At 34.6% G+C, this 27,302-nt stretch overlaps 5 protein-coding genes across 5 annotated transcripts; 2 read left to right on the top strand and 3 right to left on the bottom strand.

Annotated features, from left to right (window-relative positions):
* The first annotated feature begins 1,362 nt into the window (after nt 1–1,362).
* LOC145030334 (uncharacterized) lies at nt 1,363–2,844 on the top strand. The gene has a single exon (XM_078978717.1). The coding sequence runs from the start codon at nt 1,363–1,365 to the stop codon at nt 2,842–2,844; it is 1,482 nt and encodes a 493-aa protein (XP_078834843.1).
* Nucleotides 2,845–8,181: 5,337 nt separating this feature from the next.
* On the top strand, nt 8,182–9,459 carry LOC145030333 (uncharacterized). Its single transcript, XM_078978716.1, has one exon. The coding sequence runs from the start codon at nt 8,182–8,184 to the stop codon at nt 9,457–9,459; it is 1,278 nt and encodes a 425-aa protein (XP_078834842.1).
* A 2,671-nt stretch (nt 9,460–12,130) lies between these two features.
* Nucleotides 12,131–13,540, bottom strand: LOC145030332 (uncharacterized). The gene has a single exon (XM_078978715.1). It carries the CDS (start codon nt 13,538–13,540, stop codon nt 12,131–12,133), a length of 1,410 nt encoding a protein of 469 aa, XP_078834841.1.
* Nucleotides 13,541–16,532: 2,992 nt separating this feature from the next.
* LOC145030331 (uncharacterized) lies at nt 16,533–19,986 on the bottom strand. The gene is made up of 2 exons (XM_078978714.1): nt 19,962–19,986; nt 16,533–18,988 (listed from the first exon to the last, which is right to left on the bottom strand). Exons 1-2 carry the CDS (start codon nt 19,984–19,986, stop codon nt 16,533–16,535), a joined length of 2,481 nt encoding a protein of 826 aa, XP_078834840.1.
* Nucleotides 19,987–20,152: 166 nt separating this feature from the next.
* LOC145030329 (uncharacterized) lies at nt 20,153–21,589 on the bottom strand. The gene has a single exon (XM_078978713.1). The coding sequence runs from the start codon at nt 21,587–21,589 to the stop codon at nt 20,153–20,155; it is 1,437 nt and encodes a 478-aa protein (XP_078834839.1).
* Nucleotides 21,590–27,302: the final 5,713 nt, after the last annotated feature.

The following is a 27,302-nucleotide window of genomic DNA, read 5'->3' as shown; positions in this document are numbered from 1 at the left end:
CCCATATGTGTACAATGAAAACCAACAACCAAACCAAGACTAGTTCATCCACATCTTTCTCCAGAAAATGCATAATCGCTGCAAATAGCCATGATACATATATAAATAAGAATAAAATCAAAATAAGATGAAGAATTGACAATTACATTTCATGGCATAAGCTTTGGTGGAATAGTTAATTACTAATACTAATAGTAATTGAGTTATTTTTTAATGTTGTCGGTAGAAAAAGTTAATTCAATTCCTAAAAAAGAATTTCCGTCGAAAATCCATTGGTAACTACCGATGGAATACCGACAGACAGCCCAAGTCAATGATTTTGCTTACATTCCGTCGGTAATTACCAAAGGATTTCCGTCGGAGGTTATTTTCGTCGCTATTGTGTCAGTATTCCGTCACAAAAATTAATGTTTTTATCTTTGTCTAACTTCCATCGGGATTTCGTCACTAATTTTCGATGGAAAAATTCTGTCACTAATTTCCGTAGCAATTCACTCAAATTTCTAGTAGTGATTTGTTTGTTTTTACAACTTATTATTATTTTTACAAATGTTTTTTCTAAGTTTTTTTTTTATATATTTCTTCTGCATACATGTGTGGCTGTAAAAAAACATGTAACAATTCATTTTTACAAAGCAAAGTATATTATTGCAATACAGTTAAGCTTAATTCACCGGTATATTTTGGTTAACTTATGAGTTTGAAAAGTTTAGCTAAAATAAAATTGTTCTTTCATGTAACTTTGTGTGTAACTTGAAAGGGAACCCTAAATTTTCAAAGGTACTTTATAAAAACCCTCACACTTTCAAAAACTCGTTTGTGTGTTATTCGAAGATTTTATGTGTTTTTACTAATTAACAAAGATATCCATCCCTAAATCAATTTTTTTTCCATATGTGTGTCATGTACACATTTGTTCATGTATATATCTAATTTGCGTTATTATTGTGGCTGAGTTGCATGAATTATCGAAATTCTCCATTGATTCCAAGCTTTGAATGAAATGAGAATTTAATTTTGTGGATGTTCAATCAAACATAACTTTAGGAAACGTAATTAACGTTTTCTGATTTTTTTTTATAAAATTTATCGAGGCCCTTCAAAAAAATATTTAGAAAATAATTCAAAGGGAAAAAAATTATTAATAGAAAAAAGATCAGTTAAATAAAACGGTTATAGAAATTCAGTTCGTTTAGTTTTTCTGTTAGTCTGTTAGAACGCTTGGCTGGAAGGATGATGGAAATTTTGTCTATATAATTTCAAATCAAACGTCTTCTCTCATTCATCTTCAAAACAGTTTCAAGTTTCAACAACTCCGATTCAGTCATGCAACGTAACTAACTTCCAATCATCTCATCAACGATGACGACGCAATTTGAACTTCTCTCTGAGATCGATCCATCGAAATTCGAAGCCATAACCCCTTCGCAGTTCATCACATTCACAATGGTTAATTCCCTCAACCACCGCCGGTGGCTCCACGCTCCAGCGCTCCGCGTCGCCGTACTCGATTCTCCGATGGCCAAAGCTGACGATGAATCCCCAATGATCGCTGCCGTGATTGTACCGAGGAACCGGGAAACAGACTGGACCTTCTGTACTGAATCAGGCCATTGTCAGCTCCTATTCAAATTCCATGGCGTCTCCCGCCTCTTTCTAATCGGTAACATTCCGCCTCATCTTGGCGCTTCCGTTTATAAATCCCTTCCGGTTCTTGATTCCGAGGAGCAGGAGAAACTAAAAAACGAATTGAAACCACTGCTGATGTCCTGGTATCCCAAAAAGAGTTCTGATAATGATTTTCCAGAAACCCTATTCTTGACAGATGAATATGATGTAGCGTATCGCGTGACTGTTGCTAAATTTCTGAGCCCCATTGTTGGTGAATTTCTTGTTGAAGATGTTGAGTTGGTCGGTGGTGATGATCGCAATAAACAACTCCGGAGGAGATTGCGATTTAAGAGAATGCCTAAAGTGATACAATCGGAGGCCCTTCTTAAACCTGTCATTCCCTATCACGAAGCTACTACACTGACAAATTTGGAAAGTTTGAGGTCAATAGAAGGCGCAAAGTTTAATGCTGATACAACAGTTTTGGTTCAACAATACTTGATTCCCATGGTTGCTGGTATGTGCTTGATTTCTTCACATCTCAATGAGCGAATTCACCAATCGTTAGCTCCTACAGCTTTATGTTTAGGGGTTGGTGGTGGCGTTTTGTTAAATTTCTTGGACACTCAAATGGGGTTTGTAGTTACTGGAGTGGAGGCCGATGCTATGGTTATATCTGCTGCCAGATTTCATTTTGGGTTAAATAATTCAGGGTTTAATCGACTAATTGTTGGAGATGCCATACAAACTATTCAAAACTTTCCACCCCCAAAACCAGAAGAGGACTCAGATGAACTAAAGGTTGATGACGATATACCAGAAGGAGACAAAGATGATTCAAAGGTTGATGAAAATGTACCACAAGAGTATCATCCTAAATTTGATGTGATTTTTGTTGATTTGGATTCAAGTGAGGCTAAAAATGGGTTTAGTGCTCCACCACCAGAATTTGTTAAGAAACCTGTTTTTGAAAGTTTGAGATCACTTCTTGATGATCATGGTGTTCTTATTATCCATGTGGTTTCTTTGAATCAAGTGTTCTATACAACATTGGTGGAAGAGCTTAAGGAAAATTTTCACAAGGTTTTTGGAATTAATGTTGGGAATCAAGATAATTCTGTTGTTATGGCTACTGTGTCACCACCTTCCTCCATTGATGATGATAATGATTTCTTGAAGAAGTTGAAATCTGTGACTTCAGGGACTAATATGGATTCCATAGTGGAATTGTGAAGCATTTTGTTGTATGACAAGTTTATAATAGCAACACTAGAAAAGGAATTGCATCTCTTAAAAGGTGGTGTACATGATTTTGGAAAGGTAAATACTTTGTTTTCTTTTCATTTGAATAGCAAAATAGATTGAGGGATAGTTCTTGCAGACTTGATGGGAACCATTTAAGTCATTAAATGTAAGATACGTTGTAATCAAGAACAAGATTCAAATAAAAGTTGTCCCAATTCTGTTCATTGTCTTTAATATGGTCTCCATACTTGTGTTAATTGTCCAGAAAAGGCTACATGTTTAGAATGCATTCAAGAATCTTGGTGATTTTCATTTTTTTTATTGCAATCTCTTTTATGCAAGAGTTTGTGCTAATTTTATGGAAATTTTACATATAAACATTGAACGAAAAGATTTAATTGGGTTTGGCTCTATTTAATGACTCAAGAAAATTGGACCTTGAAAGGTATTGCATGGTCCTTTTTATTGAATAATATGTATGAATGCATAGGTGATTTTGGAAGATGAATTCATAATAACTCGCTACATTTTTGTTGGAATCTTACACTTTTTTTTTGTTTTTATTTTGAATATTTTTTGACTCGAAAACAACAAAAAAAAAAAAAAAAATAGAGAAAATTCCTAAGCTTCTATGATAAAATTCTTTTTTCTTATAAGAGATGGTGCGTTTAGTGATAGCAATGGTGGTTGTCAAGAATATCACTAGTATATACTGGTTAAAATTCATTTACGATATAGTTATAGAATTTGTAAGAGTTGAAATCATGGTGTACGGAACGAAAATTATAACCTAAAAACTTTAACTTGATTCAATTACTTGAAAATACTTGATTCAAATTATGATATTTATTTCTTCTGGGCAATCACACATGTCATCTACAAACAATGCATTATGAAGAAGCTAATGTAAAATCATGATTATGTTATTGTTTAAAGTTCTTAGAACTACGATACAAAAATACACACGTAACGTAAACATTATGTAATTTTACTAGAACATCTAGTACATTTTTTATTAAAACAAAATAAATAAATAAAAAACTTAATATTAAAATTAAAAATATTAATCAAATTAAAAAAAATCAATCAAAAAACAAGGTATATGACTAAATGTCATATGGACATGATGAACTCAGCTCGAATCCTTCCATCGTTAAGCCAAGGAGAAGAAACAGTGCCAGGGAATGAAGAGTATCATAAACGAATATGAAATGAAATAGATTTTTTTTTACGAAGGAGCATTGTTTTATTTTTGTAAATTCAGAAGGAGAAATTGGTCTTTTTAAAAGGAGAATTTGAATTCCCTGGCCCTTCCCCTAAAAATGATAAAATCCGTTATATGGAATTTTAAGGAATTTGATGGAATCTAACTGCATCAGTTTTATCAACCAAATTGATTTTGTGTGTGTTAACTCGTGGAGTTGTTGAGGATTCAATTTTGTGGATGTTGGATTAAATATAAGTTTGGTAACTGTAATCAATTTATGATTACTGATAATTAATAAAGAGAAAGAGTTTTTTACCATAAAGGTGTTTTTGAAAAAATTATTTATACTTTTAAACATATTTACCATATAGGTTATTTACCTTTTTATTTTATTTTTTAAAACATGTGATCCTTTCCTTTTCCTTCTTTCCTACGAGGACATGCACCACAAATTAAAACCACTTTATATGTAAATTCTATGTATCACTGTAACTAATTTTTTATTTATTTAATATAATTTTATTATTTTTTTTACTTTTCTTTGCTTTTAATGTTTATTAATTGCTTTTTACAAACATCATGTAACTAACAAATCTTCTTATAAAAATCAAGAAACAACTTTTAAAATTTAGATCAACCAACAACTTTTTAAATTTAAACTCACAAACATCATCTAAAACTAAAATATTTTAAGTACAAACCCAACAACTTGTTACTAAAAACAAAAGAAAATAAGAAACATTCCAAATAACTTTGATTCGATAACCACTATCTGCAAAAAAAAATAATAATAATAATAATAAGATATAAAATTATACAAATGAAAAATTGTTGAATGTTTTAATTTACCTTGGTTTAGACGGATATTTTTTTCGATTGTAACCACTTTGCTTACAAATTCCACAAAGGTTCGCTTTTTTTTCCTTCTTTAATGTTCATTCCATTTCGAAGTCTTGTTGAGCGGGGACGACCTTTTTTATTCCGTAAGAGCTCAAAATTTGGAAGTAATTCTTTAAACAAAGATTGTGGCCAATACGCTTCATGAGGAAGTGGGAAAAATTCGGAAGCCCAAGTATCACAATATTTTACAATTGAGTAACATTTATCAACATATTGCCAACTATTCAAAGAAAGTGTGGCACATGCACTCAAGACATGAGAACAAGGATATTTAAACACTTCCCACTTACCACATGTGCAAGTTTTTTGCTCCAAATTAACTACCTGTTGCACATTTCTTCCTCTTTGAGTTATCAACTCAAATATACCTTTCTCTCGATTAAAAGATCTCAAGGAATGTGCACTTGCTTTTGACATCAAAGCTACTTGTTTGACAAGAACATGAGGGGTATATGCATCTCCATTAGCCCGTGAACTGTTTCCTAAAGGGCGTCTCACCTCAAAGTAATGCACCAATCTATAAAAAGTAAGTTGGACACAAGCCGTGATTGGTAAAAAAAAAAACGGGCACCTTTAAGGACACTATTAAAAATCTCTGACAAATTTGTTGCGAGCAACCTATATCTCCTCCCACAATCATGTGCAAGTTTCCATCTATCAAGTGGATGACTCTCTAGCCATTGTCTAGCTTGTGGATTTAGCTTCCCAATTTCTTCCAGGGTCGAGTTGAATTTTCGAACTTGATTTTGACTCCCGGCACGATAAGCTAGACCTTTCAATTCTGAATTACGAAACTTCTCGTAAAAGTTGTTGATAAAATGACGTAAACAATACCTATGAAATAAACAACAATAATGTGAGTTATAAAGGTTTAAAAAAATAAACATAATGTGTGTTATAAACAATACCTATGAAAACCACGTGGCTCTAACCATGGCGATCCATGTTGATTGACCGCCTTTAGGATTCCAAGATGACGATCAGAAATTAAACAAATACCTTCACGTTCTTTTACCACATGAATCTTGATATAAGAAAGAAACCAATTCCAACTTTCATATGATTCATTTTCTACAATTGCAAATGCTAATGGTAAAATCTGATTATTACCATCAACTCCCATTGCAATCATCATCGTTCCCTTGTACTTACCATACAAATGTGTGCCGTCAATGCTAATCACCGGCCGACAATGTACAAACCCCTTAATAGAAGGGGCAAAAGCCCAAAAAACACATCTAAATTCCATGGGTTCTTCATTGGTTGAGCTCGAAACTAACCACTCGACTATAGTCCCTGGATTGAACTTTTGAACTGCGCATAGAAATTTGGGTAAAGCAGAATAAGATTCTTCCCAATTGCCAAATACTTGTTCAATCGCTTTCTGTTTTCCGGTCCAAACCTTTTTGTATGAAGGAATATAACCTAATTTATCGACTATTTCGGCTCTCAACGCAGGAATACTAATTGAAGGCTGCTCTTTAATAAGATGTTTGGTTTCCTGGGCTATCAAGCTTCCATCTAGATGGTCTTGCGAAATATTGTTGTATAAACAAGTATGTGGACCCATGTACTTTGTAATTTCAAAATATCCACTTCGTTTTCGTTTGATTGCACGAACTTGCCATTTGCAATCGGATTGTAAATGTAACTTGCATCTTATGGTCCATAGAGTTGGACGTGTCTCAACAACCTCAATCTGTTTATGTTTCCTAATACTATAAAGCTTGATAGCTCTAATAAGTTCTTCTTTGTCCTTGAAAGAATCTTTCCCTAACTCTTGTGTAAAATCATTTTTGCTCGCTAATTGTGTCACAATCCAATTGTTGTCGGTGGTCATATTCGTTTCTTCTATAATAGTAAAAGTTGAAGGAACTTGAAAGTTGTTGTCAAAAGCGTCTTCATCATCTTCTTCTCCTATGCCATCTTCTTCAAGCACTTCATTTGCATCAGCTTCATTGTCATTTGTTATTGCATTGCTCACCACTGCAACTTGAGAGATTGTATAGAAATTCTCATTTTGAACAATGTCTGATATGACATTAGCATCCATCTACCAAAAAATATAACATAACAAACAATCAGAACATAAACTAAAACTCAAATTTTCAAGCAAATTTAATTTAATTCAAGCAAATCTAATTTCATTCACTAAAATTTCGTTCAATGTGAATCTATGATGGAATGGAATCTAATTGCATTCACAGAAAATTTCAAATACTCACAAATGTAGACAATAAATCCTAACGGTGGTGAAAGCTATTACAATTGGAATCAAAAGTTTCAGTAACAACAACAAAATAGAGAAACAATTGGCTGTTGAAGATTAAGGTTCAAAAATTCGAACCTGTGATGGAAATCCAAAAAAAAAAACAGAAATCGAACATTAAGCTACAATAGAATTGTTTCTTTAACTGATTATCGAACCTTTGATTGAAGATTAAAGTTCAAAAAATTGAACTAATTGAAGAGTGCTTCTTACCTGTGAAGTCGCAATCTCCGATTGCCTTGGAGTCGTCGGCTGCAATGGATTCGCCGGAGTCGTCGGACTGGCCGGAGAAGAAGGTTTGGCCGGAGAAGGTCTGGCTGAAGGGCGCCTCTCTTCCTGCGGGTAAAAGTGACGCTGTGAAAGAATGAGTTAGGGTACAGTGTTTTTTTCTTTTTTTTACTGAATTACCAAAAAAAACCCATTATAGTAAATATGTTTAAAAGAATACCCATTGGGTAAATATTTTTTTCAAAAACACTTATATGGTTAAAAACTCAAAGAGAAAACAATTTAGAGGAATACTATCATTACCAATAATTTACATTAAATTATTTAGTTAATATTTAAATAGAAAAACTAAGGTTATAGAACTTGAATTCTGTTAGTTTTATGTTTGGAACCGTTGGCCCAAAGGATAATGGAAAATTTGACTATATAAATTCAAATCAAACGTATACTCTCTCTCTCTCTAAACTCTCAAGCAGTTTTCAACAACTCCGATTCATGCAATTAATCTCTGATCATCACATCGACGATGACAACGCCATTTCAACCTGTTACTGTGATCGAACCATGGAAATTCGAAGCCATAATCCCATCGCAGTTCATCACATTCACAATGCTAAACCCCCTTAACCACCGCCGGTTTCTCCCCGCTCTAGTGCTCCGCCTCGCCGTACTCGACTCTCCAACAGCCAAAGCAGACGACGACTCCCCGATAATCGTAGCCATGATTGTACCCAAAAACCGGGAAACAGACTGGAACTTCTGTACAAAATCTGGCCACATTCAGCTCCTACTCCGATCCCATCACATCTCCCGCCTCATCCTAATCGGTAACAATCCCCCGCGTAATCCAGGACTCGCCATTTATAAACGACCTCCGACTGCTGATACATTGGAGGAACAGAGACTAGTAAACGAATTGAAACCACTACTAATGTCTTTGCATCCCAAAATGAGTTTTAACCGAGGTTTGCCAGAAACCCTATTCTTGACGTATAAAGACGATGTGGCGTATCGTGTGACTGTTGCTAAAGTTAAAGGCCACGTTGTTGGTGAATTTCTTGTTGAAGATGTTGAATTGGTCGGTGGTAGTGATCGCAATAAAGAACTCCGGAGGAGATTGAGGTTTAAAAGAATGCCTACTTTGATCCAATCTCAGGCCCTTCTTGTTCCTCTTATTGACAATAACGAAGCTACTACACAGACAGATTTGGAAAGTTTGATGAAAACAGAAGGCGCGAAGTTTGAAGTTGATACGAGGGTTTTGGTTCAACAATACGTGATTCACATGGTTGCAGGTCTTTTCTTGATTGTTTCACATCTTAAAGAGCGATATGAACAAGGATTGTTTCCAAGGGCTTTGTGTTTAGGGATTGATGGTGGAGTCTTGTTAAGTTTCTTGAATACTCAAATGGGGCTTCATGTTACAGGAGTGGAGTCCGATGTGTCTGTTTTGATAGCTGCAACAGAGCATTTCGGGTTCAACAAATCACTTGCAATTCGAGTAATTGTTGCAGATGCCATGGAAGCGATTCAAAACTTTCTGCCCCTAAACCCAGGGGGGAAAATGGATGATAAATTTGATGTGATTATGGTTGATTTGGATTCAAGTGATGCTAAAAATGGGTTTTGTGCTCCACCACCGGAATTTGTTAAGAAATCTGTTTTTGAAGATTTGAGATCACTTCTTGATGATCATGGTGCTCTCATTATCAATGTGGTTCCTTTGAATGAACTGTTCTTTACGACATTGGTTAAAGAGCTTGGGGAAATTTTTCACAATGTTTATAAAATTGATACTGGGAATCAAGAGAATTTTGTTGTTATTGCTATCTTATCACCATCTTCCCCAGGTGATGATGATGATGATGATGATGATGATAATAATATATTCTTAGAGAGGTTGAAATCTACGATTCTAGGGATTTATCCATTTATTACTTTTCATCCCTTAAAAGGTGATGTACATGACATTAACACCCCAAATATCATATTCCTATAGATTTCATTTCCCAGAACATGCTTATTGATCAATTTGTTACTAGTTTTAGAAATCATACTTTGATTTTTCATTAGAATTGGAAGGAAGTTAGATTGAAGTGCAGTTAGAGTTGATGGGAACTAGGGATCGAGTTAAATTCTTACAAGTGTTTGTTGGAAAAAGCAAATGTGCCAATTATGTCTATGTATATGTATATATGAATGATCTTTTTGAACTTTGTCGTCCTAAAATCAAGTCAAATTATGAAGTTAAAAAGGAACTGTTACTGTAACCATGTCATGTTTTGAATTTACAATGAAAAGTAAAGTAATCAATCTTTAGCCATATAGCTAATTGTATATTGAATTTTAAGGTGATACAACTATTATATTCAATGTGTAACTCACAACTTCTTTTAGGAGATGCTTTTCTAAGCTAAATAAAGAAAATACAATATAATAAACTAATTTATGTTTGCTAAAGTGATTTCATCGATGCTGTTTTATTTATTTATTTATTTATTTTTATTTTTTGTCAAAAATGGAAAATACATGTAACCTTTCACCTAGGGGTATAATAACACGTATTAAATCTTCAAATCTTTACGTTGAGATTTCAGCCTTAGAAGAAATACTTACATGCATGTGTATTTTTGTCTAAAAAACAATCTAAGTTTTATAAGTGTAGTTTTCCTACTTGCATACTTTTATAAAGAAAAAATTATCAAACACAATCGTAATCATTTTCATGAAAAAAAGTTAATATAAAGGTGTAGAAATATAATGTTGTATTAACAACATCACCGCTCACATTAACTTATTTTAACTCATTTAGTGTGGTGTTGTTAAGGTACACATTTCATTCGAAAGCAAGTGAATAACCATGGTGCTTTTGTGGCCATGTGTTGGATTCATGATATTTATAGTTTAAGGTGATTAATGGGATGATTATGGTGATTGTTGCATTGATTAGCATGCCTTAAACGTTGTGAATATATTTTAGAAGTTATCCATTGTGCTTCAAAATTGGTCAAACTCACTAACATGGACGAACTAGAGATTATGCCTATTTGCACGACTTTACATGTACATGATGTAAAGTGCATATTCTTGCACGACTTTGAAAATTATGGTGCAAAATTGTATAAAGTTACGCCAAAATAGGTGATTTCCTGATCAAGTGGACAACTTTAAAGGAGTCTTTATAAAATAGTGTAACTTGACTTGATGTTTGGGATTTTTTTTAGAGGCCTAATGTGTTATGGTAGCCTTGTAAAACCATGTAATCGACAAAAAATGGGGGTTGTAAATACAAACCTTAATTTTTTAACTCTTGGGGATTAGTGTTCTAATGTAAAATCCTTATGTTGAATATAAGTTATTGGGCTTATGGGGAGTTTACAGCTACGAAGAATCAAAATTGACAATATATATAAATTTAAGTGGATGAAACAAAAATTACCTTCGAAAAATCAATCCCCATTGATAAACCTTTCACACTTCACAGGAACTTTAGCACAAAAGGGAAAGTTCAATTTTCCTTCTTTTTTTTTTTTTTGGCTTAAGAGAAGCAATACATGTGGCCAACGTTTAAAATTTAAAAATTTCATAGTCAATGGTTGCTAATGAAAAGATACTGATGGTTGCCATTGCCAATACTTCAATAAAAATTCTTTTTATACAAAAAAGAAAAACATAAATATATGCATGCTAGGAGAGTGTTTGGACATGTTTATTATGACTTAAGATCACATAATCAATTTATTACCGATTTGCCAAACTGCTTCTGCTTCTGATTCTAATTTTACAGGACCAAAGCAATTGTATATGTAAAAACATTAAAATAATAATAATAATAATAATAATAATAATAATAATAATAATAATAATAAACTTGTTCAAAACAAATGATTGTTAATGTATAGTTACATAAATTTTGTTCAAAATTCGTATAACCTTCAAACTCAAAGTCAAAGGAGAGCAACAACAATGAAGATGAGAAAAACGCCCATGAAAGTGTACTTCACACCAGCCATCAAAGTCGCCATTGTTGCAACAAACAGCTGCCGCAACACTTGTACACCAGCCCATGCCAACGCCCCAGTTAAACCCACCGCTACAACATTATCCGGATCCGGATCCAAAAGCAACTCGATCCACCTCAAATTAACTCTCGGAACTTCATCTCCTCCTCCTCCTCCTCCTCCCTCTTTTCTCAAATCTTCTTTACCATCGCCATTACCATTCGAATCTTCAGAAGATGTTACCTTAAATCCTCTACTGTTTTTTCTCCTTGATTTGAGTTGCAAAGATGAGAAATCGTTAGGTAGAAATTGGAAGACAAATCGACGGACTGTTTCTAGTTTTCGATTTGGATTCATGAATTGAATCGATGAAATCTGATGGGATTTGAGCCCTAGCATGTTTAGAGTGAAATGGGGATTAACCATAAAATCAGCTAATTAGGTTTTTTATTAATTGTAATGTAGCATAATTTCAACTGATATCCTTTTGGTTTAATTTTTAACAATGTCAGTCCCTAATTTTGTAGAAGTATTGCATTTTTCCCATATTAAACACATGAAAAACTTTGACAAAATTGGGTAAACTTCAACTATTTTCCAATTCTAATGAAGAATCAAAGTATGATTTCTACAACTAGCAACTGTTCTGGGATTTGTGAAACTGATACTTCACAATTTATGTAGTGACTCCATCTCCATGTAACCTTCAGGAATCACAGATTTCATTTTCTCCAAGAAAGCATTATCATCATCATTGGAGAAAGTTGGTGGTGATACAGTGGCCATAAGAACAAAATTATCTTCTTTATCAACGTCTGTTTCATATACTTTGTGAAAAGCATCCTTGAGTTCTGCTATCAATGTCTCATAGAACTCTTCATCCAGAGGAACCACATTCATGATAAAAACACCATGATCATTAAGAAGCAATCTTGCAGCATCAAAAACAGATTTCTTAACAAATCCTTGAGGTGGAGCACAACTTCCATTTTGAAACTCGCTTGAATCCAAATCAACCATAACCACATCAAATTTAGCATCCAACCCACCAATTTTAACCTCTGAATCTGAATCATCTGTCTCCTCTTCTTTTGTTGCAAAGTTTTGAATCACATCTATTGCATCTCCAGTAATTAGTTGAATAGAATTGTCATTGTTTAACCCGAAATACTGCTTTGCAGCAATCAACACAGCATCATCAACCTCCACTCCAACAACTTCAAACCCTAGTTGAGTGTTCAAGAAAGCTAACAAAGCGCCACCACCAACCCCTAAACACAAAGCTCTTGGAGTAATCCCCTGTTGAATTCGCTCATTCAGATGTGAAGCAATCAAGAAAAGACCAGAAACCATAGGAATCAAGTATGGGTGAACCAAAACCCTTGTATCAACTTCAAACTTTACGTTCTTCATTTTCCTCAAACTTTCCAAGTCTAACTCTGCATTACTATCGCCATCATCAAGAATGGGAACAAGAGAGACCTGTGATTGAATCAAATTAGGCATTCTTTTAAATCTCAATCTCCTCCGGAGTTCTTTCTTGTTATTACTTCCCAATTGAACATCTTCCACAACAAATTCACCAACAAAGGTGCCGAAAAATCTATCTATATTCACACGACACACCAAATCATCTTCATAATTCAAGAATACTGTTTCTGGCGAACCGTTTTGGAAACACACTTTCGGATGCAAAGCCATTACTAGTGATCGCAATTCTTTTTGGAGTTTCTTTCTATCAGCGATATCAATAGCCGGAGGGCGAACATAAATGCAGGGCTGTGGATTAAGCGCGAGATCATTACCGATAAGGATGAGGCGGGAGAGGTCTTGGAAGTTGAATAGGATCTGAAGTTGCCCAGATTCGGTGCAGAACTTCCAATCTGTTTCCCGCTGTTCCGGTACAATCATGGCGGCGATTTTTGGGAGCCCATCGACAGCAGCGGCTATCGGAGAATCTAGTACGGCGACGCGGATTCGTGGAGTGTGGAGATGGCAGCGGTGGTTAAGGGTGTTTGCGACTGTGAAGGTGAGGAACTGCGATGGCTTTAGGGTTTCGAAGTTTGGGTTGCTCGTCATTAGTAGCGTTGATGAGAGAAGTCAGTTGCATGAATGAATCAGAGTTCTTGAATTGTTTTGAAGATGAGAGAGGAGACGATTGATTTGAATTTTATATACAAATTTTCCATCGTCTTACCGGCCAAGATTCTAAACAGAAAACTAACGGAACTGAATTTTAATAATTATTTTATTTTTATTTAATTTTAATTATATAATCCAATATAAATATAAATTATTAATAATGGTATTTTTATGAGATTGTTTCTTTCCTTGAAATGCTTTCTCAAAACTGATCGCTAATAACCAATTTGATTAAGAATATATAGAATTAATACATGTAATACAATTATAAACCATGGAGATGTTGAAGAATTCAATATAACTCATCCACGATAATGATGTGGTATTAGAAACGTTCATACAAGGATATGTGAGAATGACAAGCAAGATGGTTTTAACTTGATATAAATTATAAGCACGGTTTTTTTTATTGTGTAAAAAAGATACAAAACCTACAAAGATTCAAGACTATTAGATGCATTTTTATGCATTATTTAGGATATTTCTCCTTTTTTTCATAACATTTCATATACACATCATGCATTTCATTACTTTATGGAATTTTGTACATATCTAGCGGAAGCATGGAATTATCTAATGTTTAGTAGAACATATATTTAGGAACACTTCAAGGGCCCATTTTCGGGAGCCATAAGCTAAAAACTGAAAAAGCTGGAAACCCGTTTTACATAATCGTGAGGTTTTGCATTTAAAATGTACATGAATGAGTTGAAGAAGGATTCCGTGTGGATTTAGCAATTACATGACCATGTAAATACATGAATAAAATTTTACATGAGTGTATGGGTCAATTTGTTGATGGTTCGAAGCATTTCTTATGCACGGTTAATAAAGAAAAAAAAAATATTTTCCAAGGAGGTTCAAGAGAGAAATACAAAAAGAATGGGAGAAGTTTCAAAGGAATTTAAGTGATTAAGATTCAAAACAATCTTTAATTATCGTTTGTAATTGACTAATTAGTAAATTAATTTTCTATCTTGATCGTGATTGTTTCCTATATTTGTATTGGATTCATGTTTGGAATTAACAATATATGTTTGTTTTACTCAAAAATCACATTGATCAAATTCACTACTTTGAATTATGTATAATCCAGATATGTTTTTGTGTTTCTAGACTTTGTACTTGTTTTAGGAGCAAATTTGCGGAAACTGAACGCTTTTCTATAATCATACATTGCGTTTTTATGAAACCTTTAAGCTTACGAAATGCAACATCAACAATATACCATATGATCGAATCTCATTAGAATAGGGTCGGGGATATAGATTTCGACAGTCATGTTCCTATCAGGTATAGAGAGATTTTGTCACATATAAGCTATGTGACATGTCCAAATTATAACTTGTAAATAAGACAAAACAAAGTGAAAATAAATCAAATTGAGCACTCATGATAATCAAAAATGGTAAAATATAGCATATGAATCTGGGAGCATGGATAGTTCATAATACAACTATCGAAACCAATAAAAAAAATTGTGCTTATGGAAAGGTGAAACGTTATTGAGAATCTTTTGATGTTTAAAGCAAATTATTATTTACTCAAACTTAATTATAACATTAGATTTAACTACCTAGCTCGTTTTGGCTACACTCTAATGAAAAGAAGATGTGTTAGAGCTTGTGAACACATACCAATTTAAATACATAACTTTGTGTCCTTTACACTATGTGTGGAGTGTGGTTAGGGCGAGACACATTCTTCAACATGGAATATGTTCAAAGTTGTATATTTTTTTTTAACTGTGTATCAATTTTTTTCTTTTAATAGACCTATTTATTAAATATCTTTCGTAATGGTCTTTGAAAATAAGTTTTTTTTTATTTTTTATTATAATTTTTTATTTTTTGCTTTAAACAATGCAGAAGGGTCCCAAAGTAAAAGGTTTACCAAAAAATTTGAATATTATTTCCAAAATAGCACATTGGATTGAAAATGCTAGTGAGGTGCACATGGTTAGACATTATATATAAATACAATAATATAACTTAAAAAGATTAACAATAAGTACTTTTTATAAAGATTTTTAAATACATTGTTTCTATAGTATATCCAAATACATAGTTTCCACAAATATTTCCAAATATATAATGTTCTCAGTATCTCTAATACATATTTTTCTTAATAATTCCATATATGAAGTTTCAAAGGTTTGTCAATACATAAAGCATTGCATTAGTTTAGAATGTAGAGTTTAAGTGAAGAAATATCATCATCTAATATCATAATGTATTTGACTGCAATACATGTCATATTTTAATTGGTTTCTCAATTTCCATTTCCATTCTATTAATTCCTTGAAAACTAGTTTGGGTTCTGGGAAGACCTTCCTCACATAGCCCAAACAAGCAGATATTTGGGCTCCTTAAGTGTAATATGTACTATTTCATGGGCTATCATCCGATCTATATATATGTTCACATATCTAAGGGCTACATATAGGGGTGGCTACCATAATTTATAGTAGCTACTTACTCTTCCATGAGGCTAGTCAAAGGGACAAGTATAACATTGGATACCCAAACATATATTCATGTCTAAAAGCAATATAAAAGTACCTTTCCGTTTGCCTATTTCCAAATGTCTTAACTTCTCAATGTTTTCCAATCATGCTCTGAATACATATAGCACAATAGCACATGGTTTACCAATGTTACTCAAATATCTTTAAATGTTATACATGATTCGAAAATATACATATGATTTTCTCAACTATCTATAAATATTATGCATCATTAAAATATACATATAATTACCACGTATTTTTAAATGTTATACACAGACAGAATACAAGCACTACAGAGCTAGGGGGACCAAGATTAAGACTTTATAATTAAACTATATAAATAATTTTTATTTATTTCAAAATTATGACATATCAAAAGTTTAAACAAGAAAACTAATATAAAGATTGTTAAATCGTTTATCAAAGTGGAACACAATGATCCTTTGCTTTTTTAAAATCTTCTACAATTGTCTCTAAACTAATCTTTTCAGCAAGTTCCCTTTCGAACTGCAAAACCAATGAGTCATCCAGAAACTCGTCTTCCATTTTATTCCGTAACCTTGTTTTAATGAGGTTCATTGCTGAAAATGATATTTCTGTTGTGGCAGTAGAAACTGGAAGAGTAAGTATGAGACTAACTACTCGATAAATAAGATGAAAGTTTGCTACTCTTCTAGTCTTTATCAACCATTGACACAATTCGGACATAGATGCCAATAGTTTATAATCTGCATGTTGAACAACATCAATCTCATAATGTTGAAGCTGTATCTTCAAAACTGTTTTCTCATGTTCATTGAAATCTTCAGGATAAAACTTATCTACTAACTTAATTATATCACCAATTTGAAAAGGCTCATCAACACTCTTAGGATCTAAAGTTGTTGAAAGTCGAAGCAACTCCGTTGAGCTATCGTTAAATCGATGATTTAGTTCCATTATTTGACAATTAATTGCTTCGTAAAATATATCCACTCGGTAATGATGTTCAAGTGTATGATCACTACGCTCGTTACGAGCTCGAGCCCCTCTACTAAAGTAGGGAGAAGTCATATTTGGGATATCAATGTTGCGTTCCTGACAAAATGACTTAACAAGAGAGAGCAAACTATCCCATCTTTCATCTTTCATTTTTTGTAATAACAATTTGGTAGATGCAACTAACCTCAATGCATTACAAATATCTTGAGTTTGTCTTTGTAAAGCTTGACAAATTAAATCAGTGATCTCCATTATTTCTTTCTCGAGATGAAGAACAAAAATGAACTCGGATGTAGTAATAGCCTCATATGCTGAATCTGCGTCGCCTTTGATTACACCAGTTCCATCTTCAATAATTTTAAGTAAAACCTCGCAAGTTGGACTAAACATTTTGATTAAGCTCGAAACTGATTTGAGGTGAGAACTCCATCTAGTATCACCAGCTCGTTGTAATGTGCCAATTTGATTAAGACCTCTACCTGTCTCTAGCTCATCAATAGAAACCTTGTATGCAATTTCCTCGGCTTGTGCATCTCTAATTTGGTCGGCACGCTTGGAGGAAGCACCAACAACATTGATAACAAAAGATAATCGAGTAAAAAACTTTTGTAATGCAACAACTCCTTGTGAAGCAGCCATTAATGCTAATTGCAATCGATGGGCAAAACAATGAACATAATACGCATATGGACAATCATTTGAAATCAATGCTTGTAAACCCTTGAAATGACCTCGCATATTGCTTGCACCATCATATCCTTGGCCACGAATAGACTTAAGATCAAGATTGTTATGTGACATTACAGAATAAATTGCATTCTTAAGAGTTTGTGCTGTAGTGTCAGGTACATGAACAAGCCCAAAGAAACGCTCCATAACAAATCCATCTTTATTTAAAAGTCTCAAAACAATTGACATTTGTTCTTTATTAGACTGATCACGTACTTCATCAACAACTAAACAAAATTTCCCACCGTCAATCTCCGCGCAAATCATCCTCCTCACCCTAGTTGATATAAGGTTTAGAACCACTTTTTGAATTGACGGTGATATATACGATGCATATTTAGGAGCAGTACGGAACAATTCTTCCGTCTCTGTGTTAAAATCGCCAATTGCCTTCAACATTTGACGAAAATTTCCTTTGTTTATGGAATCTGGTCCTTCATTGTGGCCTCTGTATGCAACTCCTTGAAAGGCACACCAACGTACTGCATAAATAGTAGCTTTCAGTCTTAATCTATTATTTTTACGCTCTTCTTCTGTAAATGTCTCAAACACATTTTGTATATATTGTGCCTCGTTTAACAAATCATCACATGATTTTTGTGCAACGATGTGAAAAGATGTACACTCAGTCCCTATGTGATGCAAAAAAGCACAACTTTTTCCACCAACTTTCTTCCAATTCTGAAATCCATCTATAGTAAATGCTTGTTGGCCGTAGTGTCCCATTCCCGAAGGCTTGTTGAATAGAAAACATGGAAAACAAAACGCAACATCTAAGCTCTCTGAATATTCAAGACAATGATATAATTTAAACCAAGAAGCTTGATAACTAAGCTTATGAGTTTCTGGTCCCGATTTTGGATATACAGCAAGTGTTTGTTGAAAGGGACCAAGATTAATATATGCTCGCCTAATAGTATCTCGCTGATTAACCGGATAATCATAAATTTGCTTACGCAAACCAGGATCTCTTTCTAATGTATTAAGATCAATTTCATTAATTTCAAGATGAGGTTTTTTGAAACGATTATCAGTATTATGAACATCGGGTGTGGGGGCATCTTCATCCAAAACAATCTCCGGCGGGTTTTCGGAATCTTGAGTAGAACTTAAGTATTTTCTTTTAAAAAACCCATCAATAGTTTGTTGTTTTTTCATGTTGATATCTACCATACAACCAAATTTATTAACAATCAACAAAATATCAATATAAAATACCGATAAACATTTAAAGCTTTTATTTTAAAAAGATAATATAAACTATAATTGGTGATATAATTAAGTTAGTAGATAAGTTTTATCCTGAAGATTTCAATGAACAAGAGAAAACAGTTTTGAAGATACAACTTCAACATTATGAGATTGATGTTGTTCAACATGCAGATTATAAACTATTGGCATCTATGTCCGAATTGTGTCAGTGGTTGATAAAGACTAGAAGAGTAGCAAACTTTCATCTTATTTATCGAGTAGTTAGTCTCATACTTACTCTTCCAGTTTTTACTGCCACAACAGAGAGATCATTTTCAGCAATTAACCTCATTAAAATAAGGTTACGGAATAAAATGGAAGACGAGTTTCTGAATGACTCATTGGTTTTGCACTTCGAAAGGGAACTTGCTGAAAAGATTAGTTTAGAGACAATTGTAGAAGATTTTAAAAAAGCAAAGGATCATCGTGTTCCACTTTGATAAATGATTTAACAATCTTTATATTAGTTTTCTTGTTTAAACTTTTGATATGTCATAATTTTGAAATAAATAAAACTTATTTATATAGTTTAATTATAAAGTCTTAATCTTGGCCCCCTAACTGTAGTGATTGTGTTCCGCCCCTGACCACGCTTAAATAAGTTTTGTCAAAAAAAAATGCTAAAAGTTTTATTTATGTTTTTATAAAAATGAGACAAACACTTACTATATTTTTAGTTATATGAAAAATAATTATTTTTGGTTTTATAATTTCAATTGCTGTCGTTCTCGTTTGATGTTTTAACAAATTCAGTCCCTTAATTTGTAGATTTATTGCATCTTGTCTTTAACAATTTTCCATTTTCAATTTTGGATGTCTATAAGCACAAGGCTAGAATTGCGACGCATATGTTATCGGAATCCTGTTCTTGATTACAATCTATCTTACCTTCAATGACTTCTCTGGTTCCCATTAATTCTGTAACAACTATACAATTCGATCATATGTTGCAAAATTCTTCATCTATTTTGCTATTGTGATGAAAAATCAAAGTATGATTTCTGTAACTACTAACAAAATTGAATAACCTGTTCTGAGAATTAATTGAATTGGAAGATGGAATTTGATGAACTGATACTTCACAATTCAACTACGGACTCTAAAAGACCTTCAGGAATCTCATACATCAACTTCTCCAAGAAAGCAGCAGCATCCTCGTCCATGGAGGAAGTTGGTTCTGATACAGTGGCCACAAGAACAACATTATCTTCATCCTCAACATCTATTTCATGTACACTGTGAAAAGCATCCTTAAGTTCTTGAACCAATGTCTTATAGAACAAGTCATTCACAGGAACCACATTGATGATACAGACACCATGATCATCATCAAGAAGTAATCTAACAGCCTGAATCACAGATTTCTTAACAAATTCTAGTGGTGGAGCACATATGCCATATCGAGGCTCACTTGAATCCAAATCAACCATAACTACATCGAATTTAGCATCCAAACCATCAATTTTAACCTCTGGATCTGAATCATCTGTTGCCCCTTTTTTTTGTCGCATCGCAGAGTTTTGAATCAGTTGTATAGCATCTCCAACAATTAGTTGAATAGAATTTCCATTGTTGAATCCGAAAAACTGCTTTGCAGCACTCAAAACAGCCTCATCGATCTCCACTCCAACAACTTCAAACCCCATTTGAGTGTTCAGGAAAGTTAACAAAGCACCACCACCAACCCCTAAACACAAAGCTCTTGGAGGAAACCCTTGTCTGATTCGCTTATTGAGATGTGAACCAATAAAGAAAAGACCAGAAACCATAGGAGCCAAGTATGCGTGAACGAGAATTGTTGTATCGATTTGAAACTTTACGTTCTTCATTTTCTTCAGATACTCCAAGTTTATCACGTCAGCAACAACCTTGCCATCATCAGCCATAACAGGATAAAGGTGGACCTGTGATTGTATCAAATTAGGCGTTCTTTTAAACCTCAAATTCCTCCGGAGTTTTTTATCAACGCTGTCATCATGAACTTCCATTAACACATCTTCAACAACAAATTCACCAACAACAGGGCCTACAAATGTAGTTACAATCACCCGATACAACAGATCATCTTCATATGTCAAGAATCGGATTTTCGGCAAACCGTTTTGAAAACACACTTTGGGATGCAGAGACATCACTAGCGATTGCAATTCGTCTTCTAGTTTCTTTCTGTCAACATCAGCGGTATCAGTATCCGGTGGTCGAGTATAAATGCAAGGAGGTGGATTAGGCGGGAGATCATTGCCGATTAGGATGAGACGGGAGATGTTAGGGTAGTCTAATAAGAGCTGACGATGACCGGAATCAGAACAGAAGGTCCAGTCTGTTTCCCTCTGGTCCGGTACAATCATGGCGGCGATTTTTGGGATGTCATCGGCAGCGACGGCTACCGGAGAATCGAGTACAACGACGCAGATCCATGGAGTGCGGAGGTAGCAGCGGTGGTTAACGGGGTTTGGGGTTGTGCATTTGACGATCCGCGATGGCTTTAGAGTTTCGAACATTGGGTCGATCGACATTACTTGCGTTGATGAAAAGATTGAAAGTTAGTTGCTGGAGTCGGAGTTGTTCACAACTGTTTTGAAGAGGAGAACAGTATCCGTTTGATTTGAAATTTATTACCGTCGCCCTTTCGGCTCTCGGGAAAGGATTGAATTTTTACAATTATTATTTTTGTTTAAATTTAATCTTAATATAAATTATTGATAATGGTCTTTTGTGAATATGTTTTTTCGAGTTAAGCAGAAAAAATATTGAAAGAGTTCCGAGTAGAACAATTGATATATCAAAAGAATGAGTTGTTTTACAAAACTACTTGGTGAAAAAAATAATAATAAATAAATAAAAACTTACTTAGTTCCATGATTTATTTTCCGAAAAAAAAATAATAATGAGTTATTTTACAAAACTACTTGGTGAAAAATATAATAATAAATAAATAAAAACGTACTTAGTTCTATGATTTATTTTCCGAACAAAAAATAATAATGTGAACTATTCATGGAATTCTGGAAGAAAAAATAGTAGAATTGTAAATCCATGTACGTAGCTGTAACATCTCGTTTAAAATAGAACGATTAAATAATAAACCCGAACCTCGAGAAGTAATTATTATATACATATATAAAAAATCCTAGCCTTCGTGAACAGTATAATTCATCCATTTCAGATTTTAACCCCCATTAATATGTAGAAATTGACTTTCCCGTCCTTGTAAATTCCAACTGCCTTCTTGCCACTCATCGTTGCTTTCTGTATGTTCTCAAAAACCTTGAACTTTCCATCGTTTCCAATCTCTGCAACTCTTTTGTTAGGAAGATTAGGGTTTGCGGTGGAGATCTGGATACCAGCTTGGATCATGATATTACTTTCCGAACTGATATTTCTACCCTATGTCTGGGTTAAAAGAAATTCAGTCTAGGATAATTCAAGCGGACACCTACGTTTCTAGGCACAGAAAACATAAGTTATTATGCTTAAAGGTTCTGTGAATGTATGATGAAAAACGAGAGCTAAAAACCGTCCCTCTTCTGGAAACGAAGAGTTGTTTATATACTAAACACAATTAGGGTTTCATTAGGGTTGGACCGTCATTACTTGCTTAGGAAGCAAGTAATATTAATCCGGATTAGGGTTACCAAAAACTAACGAATTTCGTTAGATTTACCATAATCACCCTCAAGAAATTGAATTTCCATTACTTGCCCCTTGGACCCCGCTAGGGGTGCTGCCCCTTTGGAAACCCCGGACCCGGGGGCGCTGCCCCCGGACCCCCGACTAGTTGTCGAACCGACTTCTGACTCGATCTTATACATGTGTGCACTCCGCACAAACCCGTACATGTATTAGAGTACAAATCATGAAACCCCTTAGCTCACATGTTAGTTCCAGTTACTTAAAATGACATGGTGACACTAAAATCACCAACATCTTTCTTCGTTTCCAAATCTTTGCAACTCTTCTGACTATCTCCTTCTCTATCATTTTAACAAAGTTAGGAAATAGTGAAAATTCTATGTACTTCTCTTTCTTCATTTCCAATCATTGTAATTAGGAAATTTTGAAATAAGTTCACAAATCTGATCAAGGACTTTCTCTAACCTTTTCTAAATTTGTTCAAAACATCGACATAAAAAGGTTTATTCATATGTAAATATTGGTGATTTCTCCTCCAAGAATTTACGGTTTCCCACCCACTTCTTCCGATTAATAAGGCATTTCAATTCAATCTCTTTCTCTTTTCAACTTTTGATCATCGACTTTTCCCAATCTTTTTGAATTTGTTCAAAAATATCGCCAAAAATTGTCTTCTTCATATGTTAATTTTGTTGATTTCTGATTCATAAGGTTCATCATATTATCATGCTCCCAGTCGGCAACAATACTCGATTGTGATTCAGAAAATATGTAGGAATTATCTCCACTTTCATCAACTAGGGTTCGATTTCTTATTCATAAGGTAAGTCTCTTGCTCACTCTCATACGTACATAGTTTGCATTGTTTTTTTTCACTCTCTCTGATACGCACAAACGTATCAAAATTAGTTTTCCTATGTTATTTTGCTTGCCAAAATCTTTCAAAACCGTATCCTTTCTACCCTGTATATTACCTTGTAAAATCCTGACATTTGGTAATTCTTTGTGTGATCCAACTTTGACTAAATTTTCAAACCCAAATAGACATGAACGAAGTCAGAAGCGTAAATAAGAAAAAAAAAAAAACCTTTGATAAAAAGGAATCAAATATTGAAAAATAAGAAAAAATGGATTATAATCTTCAATTTCCTTTAAACTGGTAAACACATAAGTAAGAAAAAAAATCAAATTGTTCCAAATAATGTCTTTGAATGATTGTTGAGATATACTTCATGTTGAAGAGACATGGATTAATACAAGCATTTGGACTACAACATATGAAAATATTACAACATTTTCCAGATAATCATAGTGAAAAAAACAGCCAACCTATTATTCGACCCTACTGTACGTCTTTGGAAATTACATACTTTTCTATACTTTGTAATTAATTTTCCTTACAGATGATATGAAGTCATTTCTATAGTTGAAGGTGGATGAAACCCTTTTTTTATTTTCTTCAATCTGTTGTGTATACAACCAAGGTTAGATATGATTGGTATTTGTTTTTTTTAAGTAATCTATTATACTAATGGTATATATACAAGACAAACACATATCAAATTCATCCAAGGTTAGGGATATAGTTGGTATTTGTATTTATTAAAGTAATTTGCTATTTTGATGATTTTTTAGTTGAATAGATAAACTATTTTGTGGTTCTTCTTGTTATTTCACCGGAATGAAGAGTTTTTTGTCTAAGTTAAAAACAATTTCATATCAAATCATCAATATTTTTTGATCATTTTGCCCTTAAAGAAAGCTCAAAGTTTTTATCAGTTTTTACTAAGACTAAAATGTGAATAATAAAGAAAAATGATTGTTGGATAAACCTTAAAACTAATGTGATAACATATAATGCTGACAAGAGTTTTTTTTTAAGTAATCTGTTATACTAGTGGTATATATACAAGACAAACACATATCAAATTCATCCAAGGTTACGGATATAGATGGTATTTGTATTTATTAAAGTAATTTGTTATTCCGATGATTTTTTTAGTTAACTAGATAAACTATCGATTTTCTGTTCCATTTTCAATTATGATTTTGCTCTCTTTTTTCCTTTCTAACTCTCCTTCTCGAAATGGGACAAGATATTGGATCATAAAAAAATGAAAAATAATAGAACTAGAAGCATACAACTAAACATGCATATTATATACTAAATCCTGTAGTATTCCTTTGTATTTTATTAAAAAAAATGTTTCGTTGAAATATTCCATTTTTAGACATGTGAAATGATAAAATATGCTACAAATATGGAAGAAAAAAAATCTTATACAACAAGTCTAAGGGTAAATGATGATTTTGCCCTTGCTAGAATCCAAAGGTATGAATTTGATAATCTTGAAAATGGATAATTAATGACTATTTAAGAATCAGGTTTTCTGTTTTTTGACATTAATTGTAACGACCCAATTTTTACGTCCGAAAATTTCATTTTTAAGATATTACTTTAGAAAACATTAATAAATAAAAACATTGTTTGTTCACACCATAACACATCGCAACCATGTTCTAAAAAGTCAAACCATACATCCCATCAAAATATCAGAGTACAATCCCAGTAAATCTCATAAATGCGGAAACCGAAGAGTGTGTGTATGACGTGCCGCTACCGCGCCGGCTCCTTCCCCTTCGATGCAGAGGTACCTGAAAACAAAACTGTAAACGTAAGCACAAAGCTTAGTGAGTTTCCCCCAACGTACCGCATACCATACAAACACATAACATACGTACTGCCAGGCTATTCTGGGGTGCCTGACTACCCGGTACGGCCATTCTGGGGTGCCGTCCTACCCATACGGCCATTCTGGGGTGCCGTCTTACCCGTGTCAAGCCATTCTGGGGTGCTGACTACCCATGTCAAGCCATTCTGGGGTGCTGACTACCCATCGGTCCTAACAACCGATCCTCGGGGACTATTTCACCCCCTACTACTACGATCACATATAACATAACAAGCCAGCATGCAAACATGTCATCACGTACTGTCAGACGTATCTGGGGTGTCTGACTACCCTTTGGTCCTAACAACCAAACTCTACTACTATCACATACAACATATCATGCTAGCATATAACATATCAGGTAGTAGCAAACTTAGATGATATCACAAAGACAATCATCTATCATACATCTCCTACTGGTGGGTCGGCATTGTGGCCTTAGACCCACTGCTACTGGATGGTAACTCACCTCAAAGTAGCTGCTAAACTGATCGGGAACTAACTGACTGCTGCTGCTCCGGGAGTCCTCCGGCTGCAATTCCCACAACATACTCAATCAAACACTGCTAACTGTCCTTTAGGTAAAATGACCATTTTACCCCTGGTTTAGCTCTAAGCCAATGCTAGGGTCAACTTTCAGTTGACCCGACTCGCCGAGTGGATCACCACTCGCCGAGTCCCTAGCAACCATTGTCCTGGGTCCCTGGTTCTACTCGTCGAGTCGGGCTATGACTCGACGAGTTCACCTTCTAACTGCCATTCAACTCCTTCATCCTACTCACCGAGTTGCATGAACAACTCGTCGAGTTCATCTTCATCCGAAGAACACTTTATGCTAAGACTCGCCGAGTTGTATGAACAACTCGCCGAGTCTGTTCTTGATCTATGAAGATTGCCTTGGACTCGCCGAGTCAGGGCATTGACTCGTCGAGTCCTAACATGGGTGAGTTCAGCTCCCAACTCACCGAGTCACCCCCCTGTGACTCATGGCTCAACTCGACACATGAAGAAGGGACAAACTCGAAGACTCGCGAGCAGACTCGCCGAGTCACATGAACGACTCGCTGAGTCGTTGCCATGCACTCCTTAAATATACCGATTTGCTCGATTCCAGTCCATGCCATTCATAGATCTGGACTTCTAGGACACGAATCACACGTAAAGCTTTACGTGTGGATATTCACCAATATGGATTATAGGGCTCAAAATGTCTCAAAAGGGTAGATCTAGGGCTAACAAGCCTCATGGGGCCAAAAAGCTAACAGATCTGAGCTCCTGGAGCTCAATCTTGCATAGATCCAAAGGCCAAACGCCTTATTACGACATGTAATGCACATACAAACTTGGGGAAATGACCAAGAAGGACCCAAATGAAGTTTTAAGCATAGAATCAAGGGGAAAACGGGTTATATCTCAAAGGAACTGCTGGAAGGACAGAAATAATGCTTGGATGGCTTCCCTTCTTCTGGATCTACTTCCTTCCTCTTTCAAAGCCTTCAAAAACACACCCACCAACCTCAAACTCTCAAAGAAATAGCTTAGAACGAGAGATACAGGGCTTTAAGGGTCAATGGGGACCGGCTTGGGGCTGATAAGTCCTTTAAATAGGGTGCAAACCCCTGAAACTTAGGGTTTCATCCAACAGCTGTGACTCGCCGAGTCCAGGATATGGACTCGCCGAGTCACCAACTTAAACGTGTCCCGGGTCCCGCATCCACTCGGCGAGTCGGACCTATGACTCGCCGAGTCCAAGGCAAAAAGAAAGGAAATACTCGATTACATTTACGTACCAGGAACCGGGTGCTACAAATCTCCCCCACTTATTTTAGACTTCGTCCTCGAAGTCTGCTGCTCGATCCTGAAA

The sequence above is a fragment of the Lactuca saligna genome, chromosome 2, assembly GCF_052625555.1.
Source record: "Lactuca saligna cultivar CGN05327 chromosome 2, ASM5262555v1, whole genome shotgun sequence".
Taxonomy (NCBI): domain Eukaryota; kingdom Viridiplantae; phylum Streptophyta; class Magnoliopsida; order Asterales; family Asteraceae; genus Lactuca; species Lactuca saligna.
Note: the sequence above shows the minus strand (reverse complement) of the source record. Positions and strands in the feature narration are given on the sequence as shown.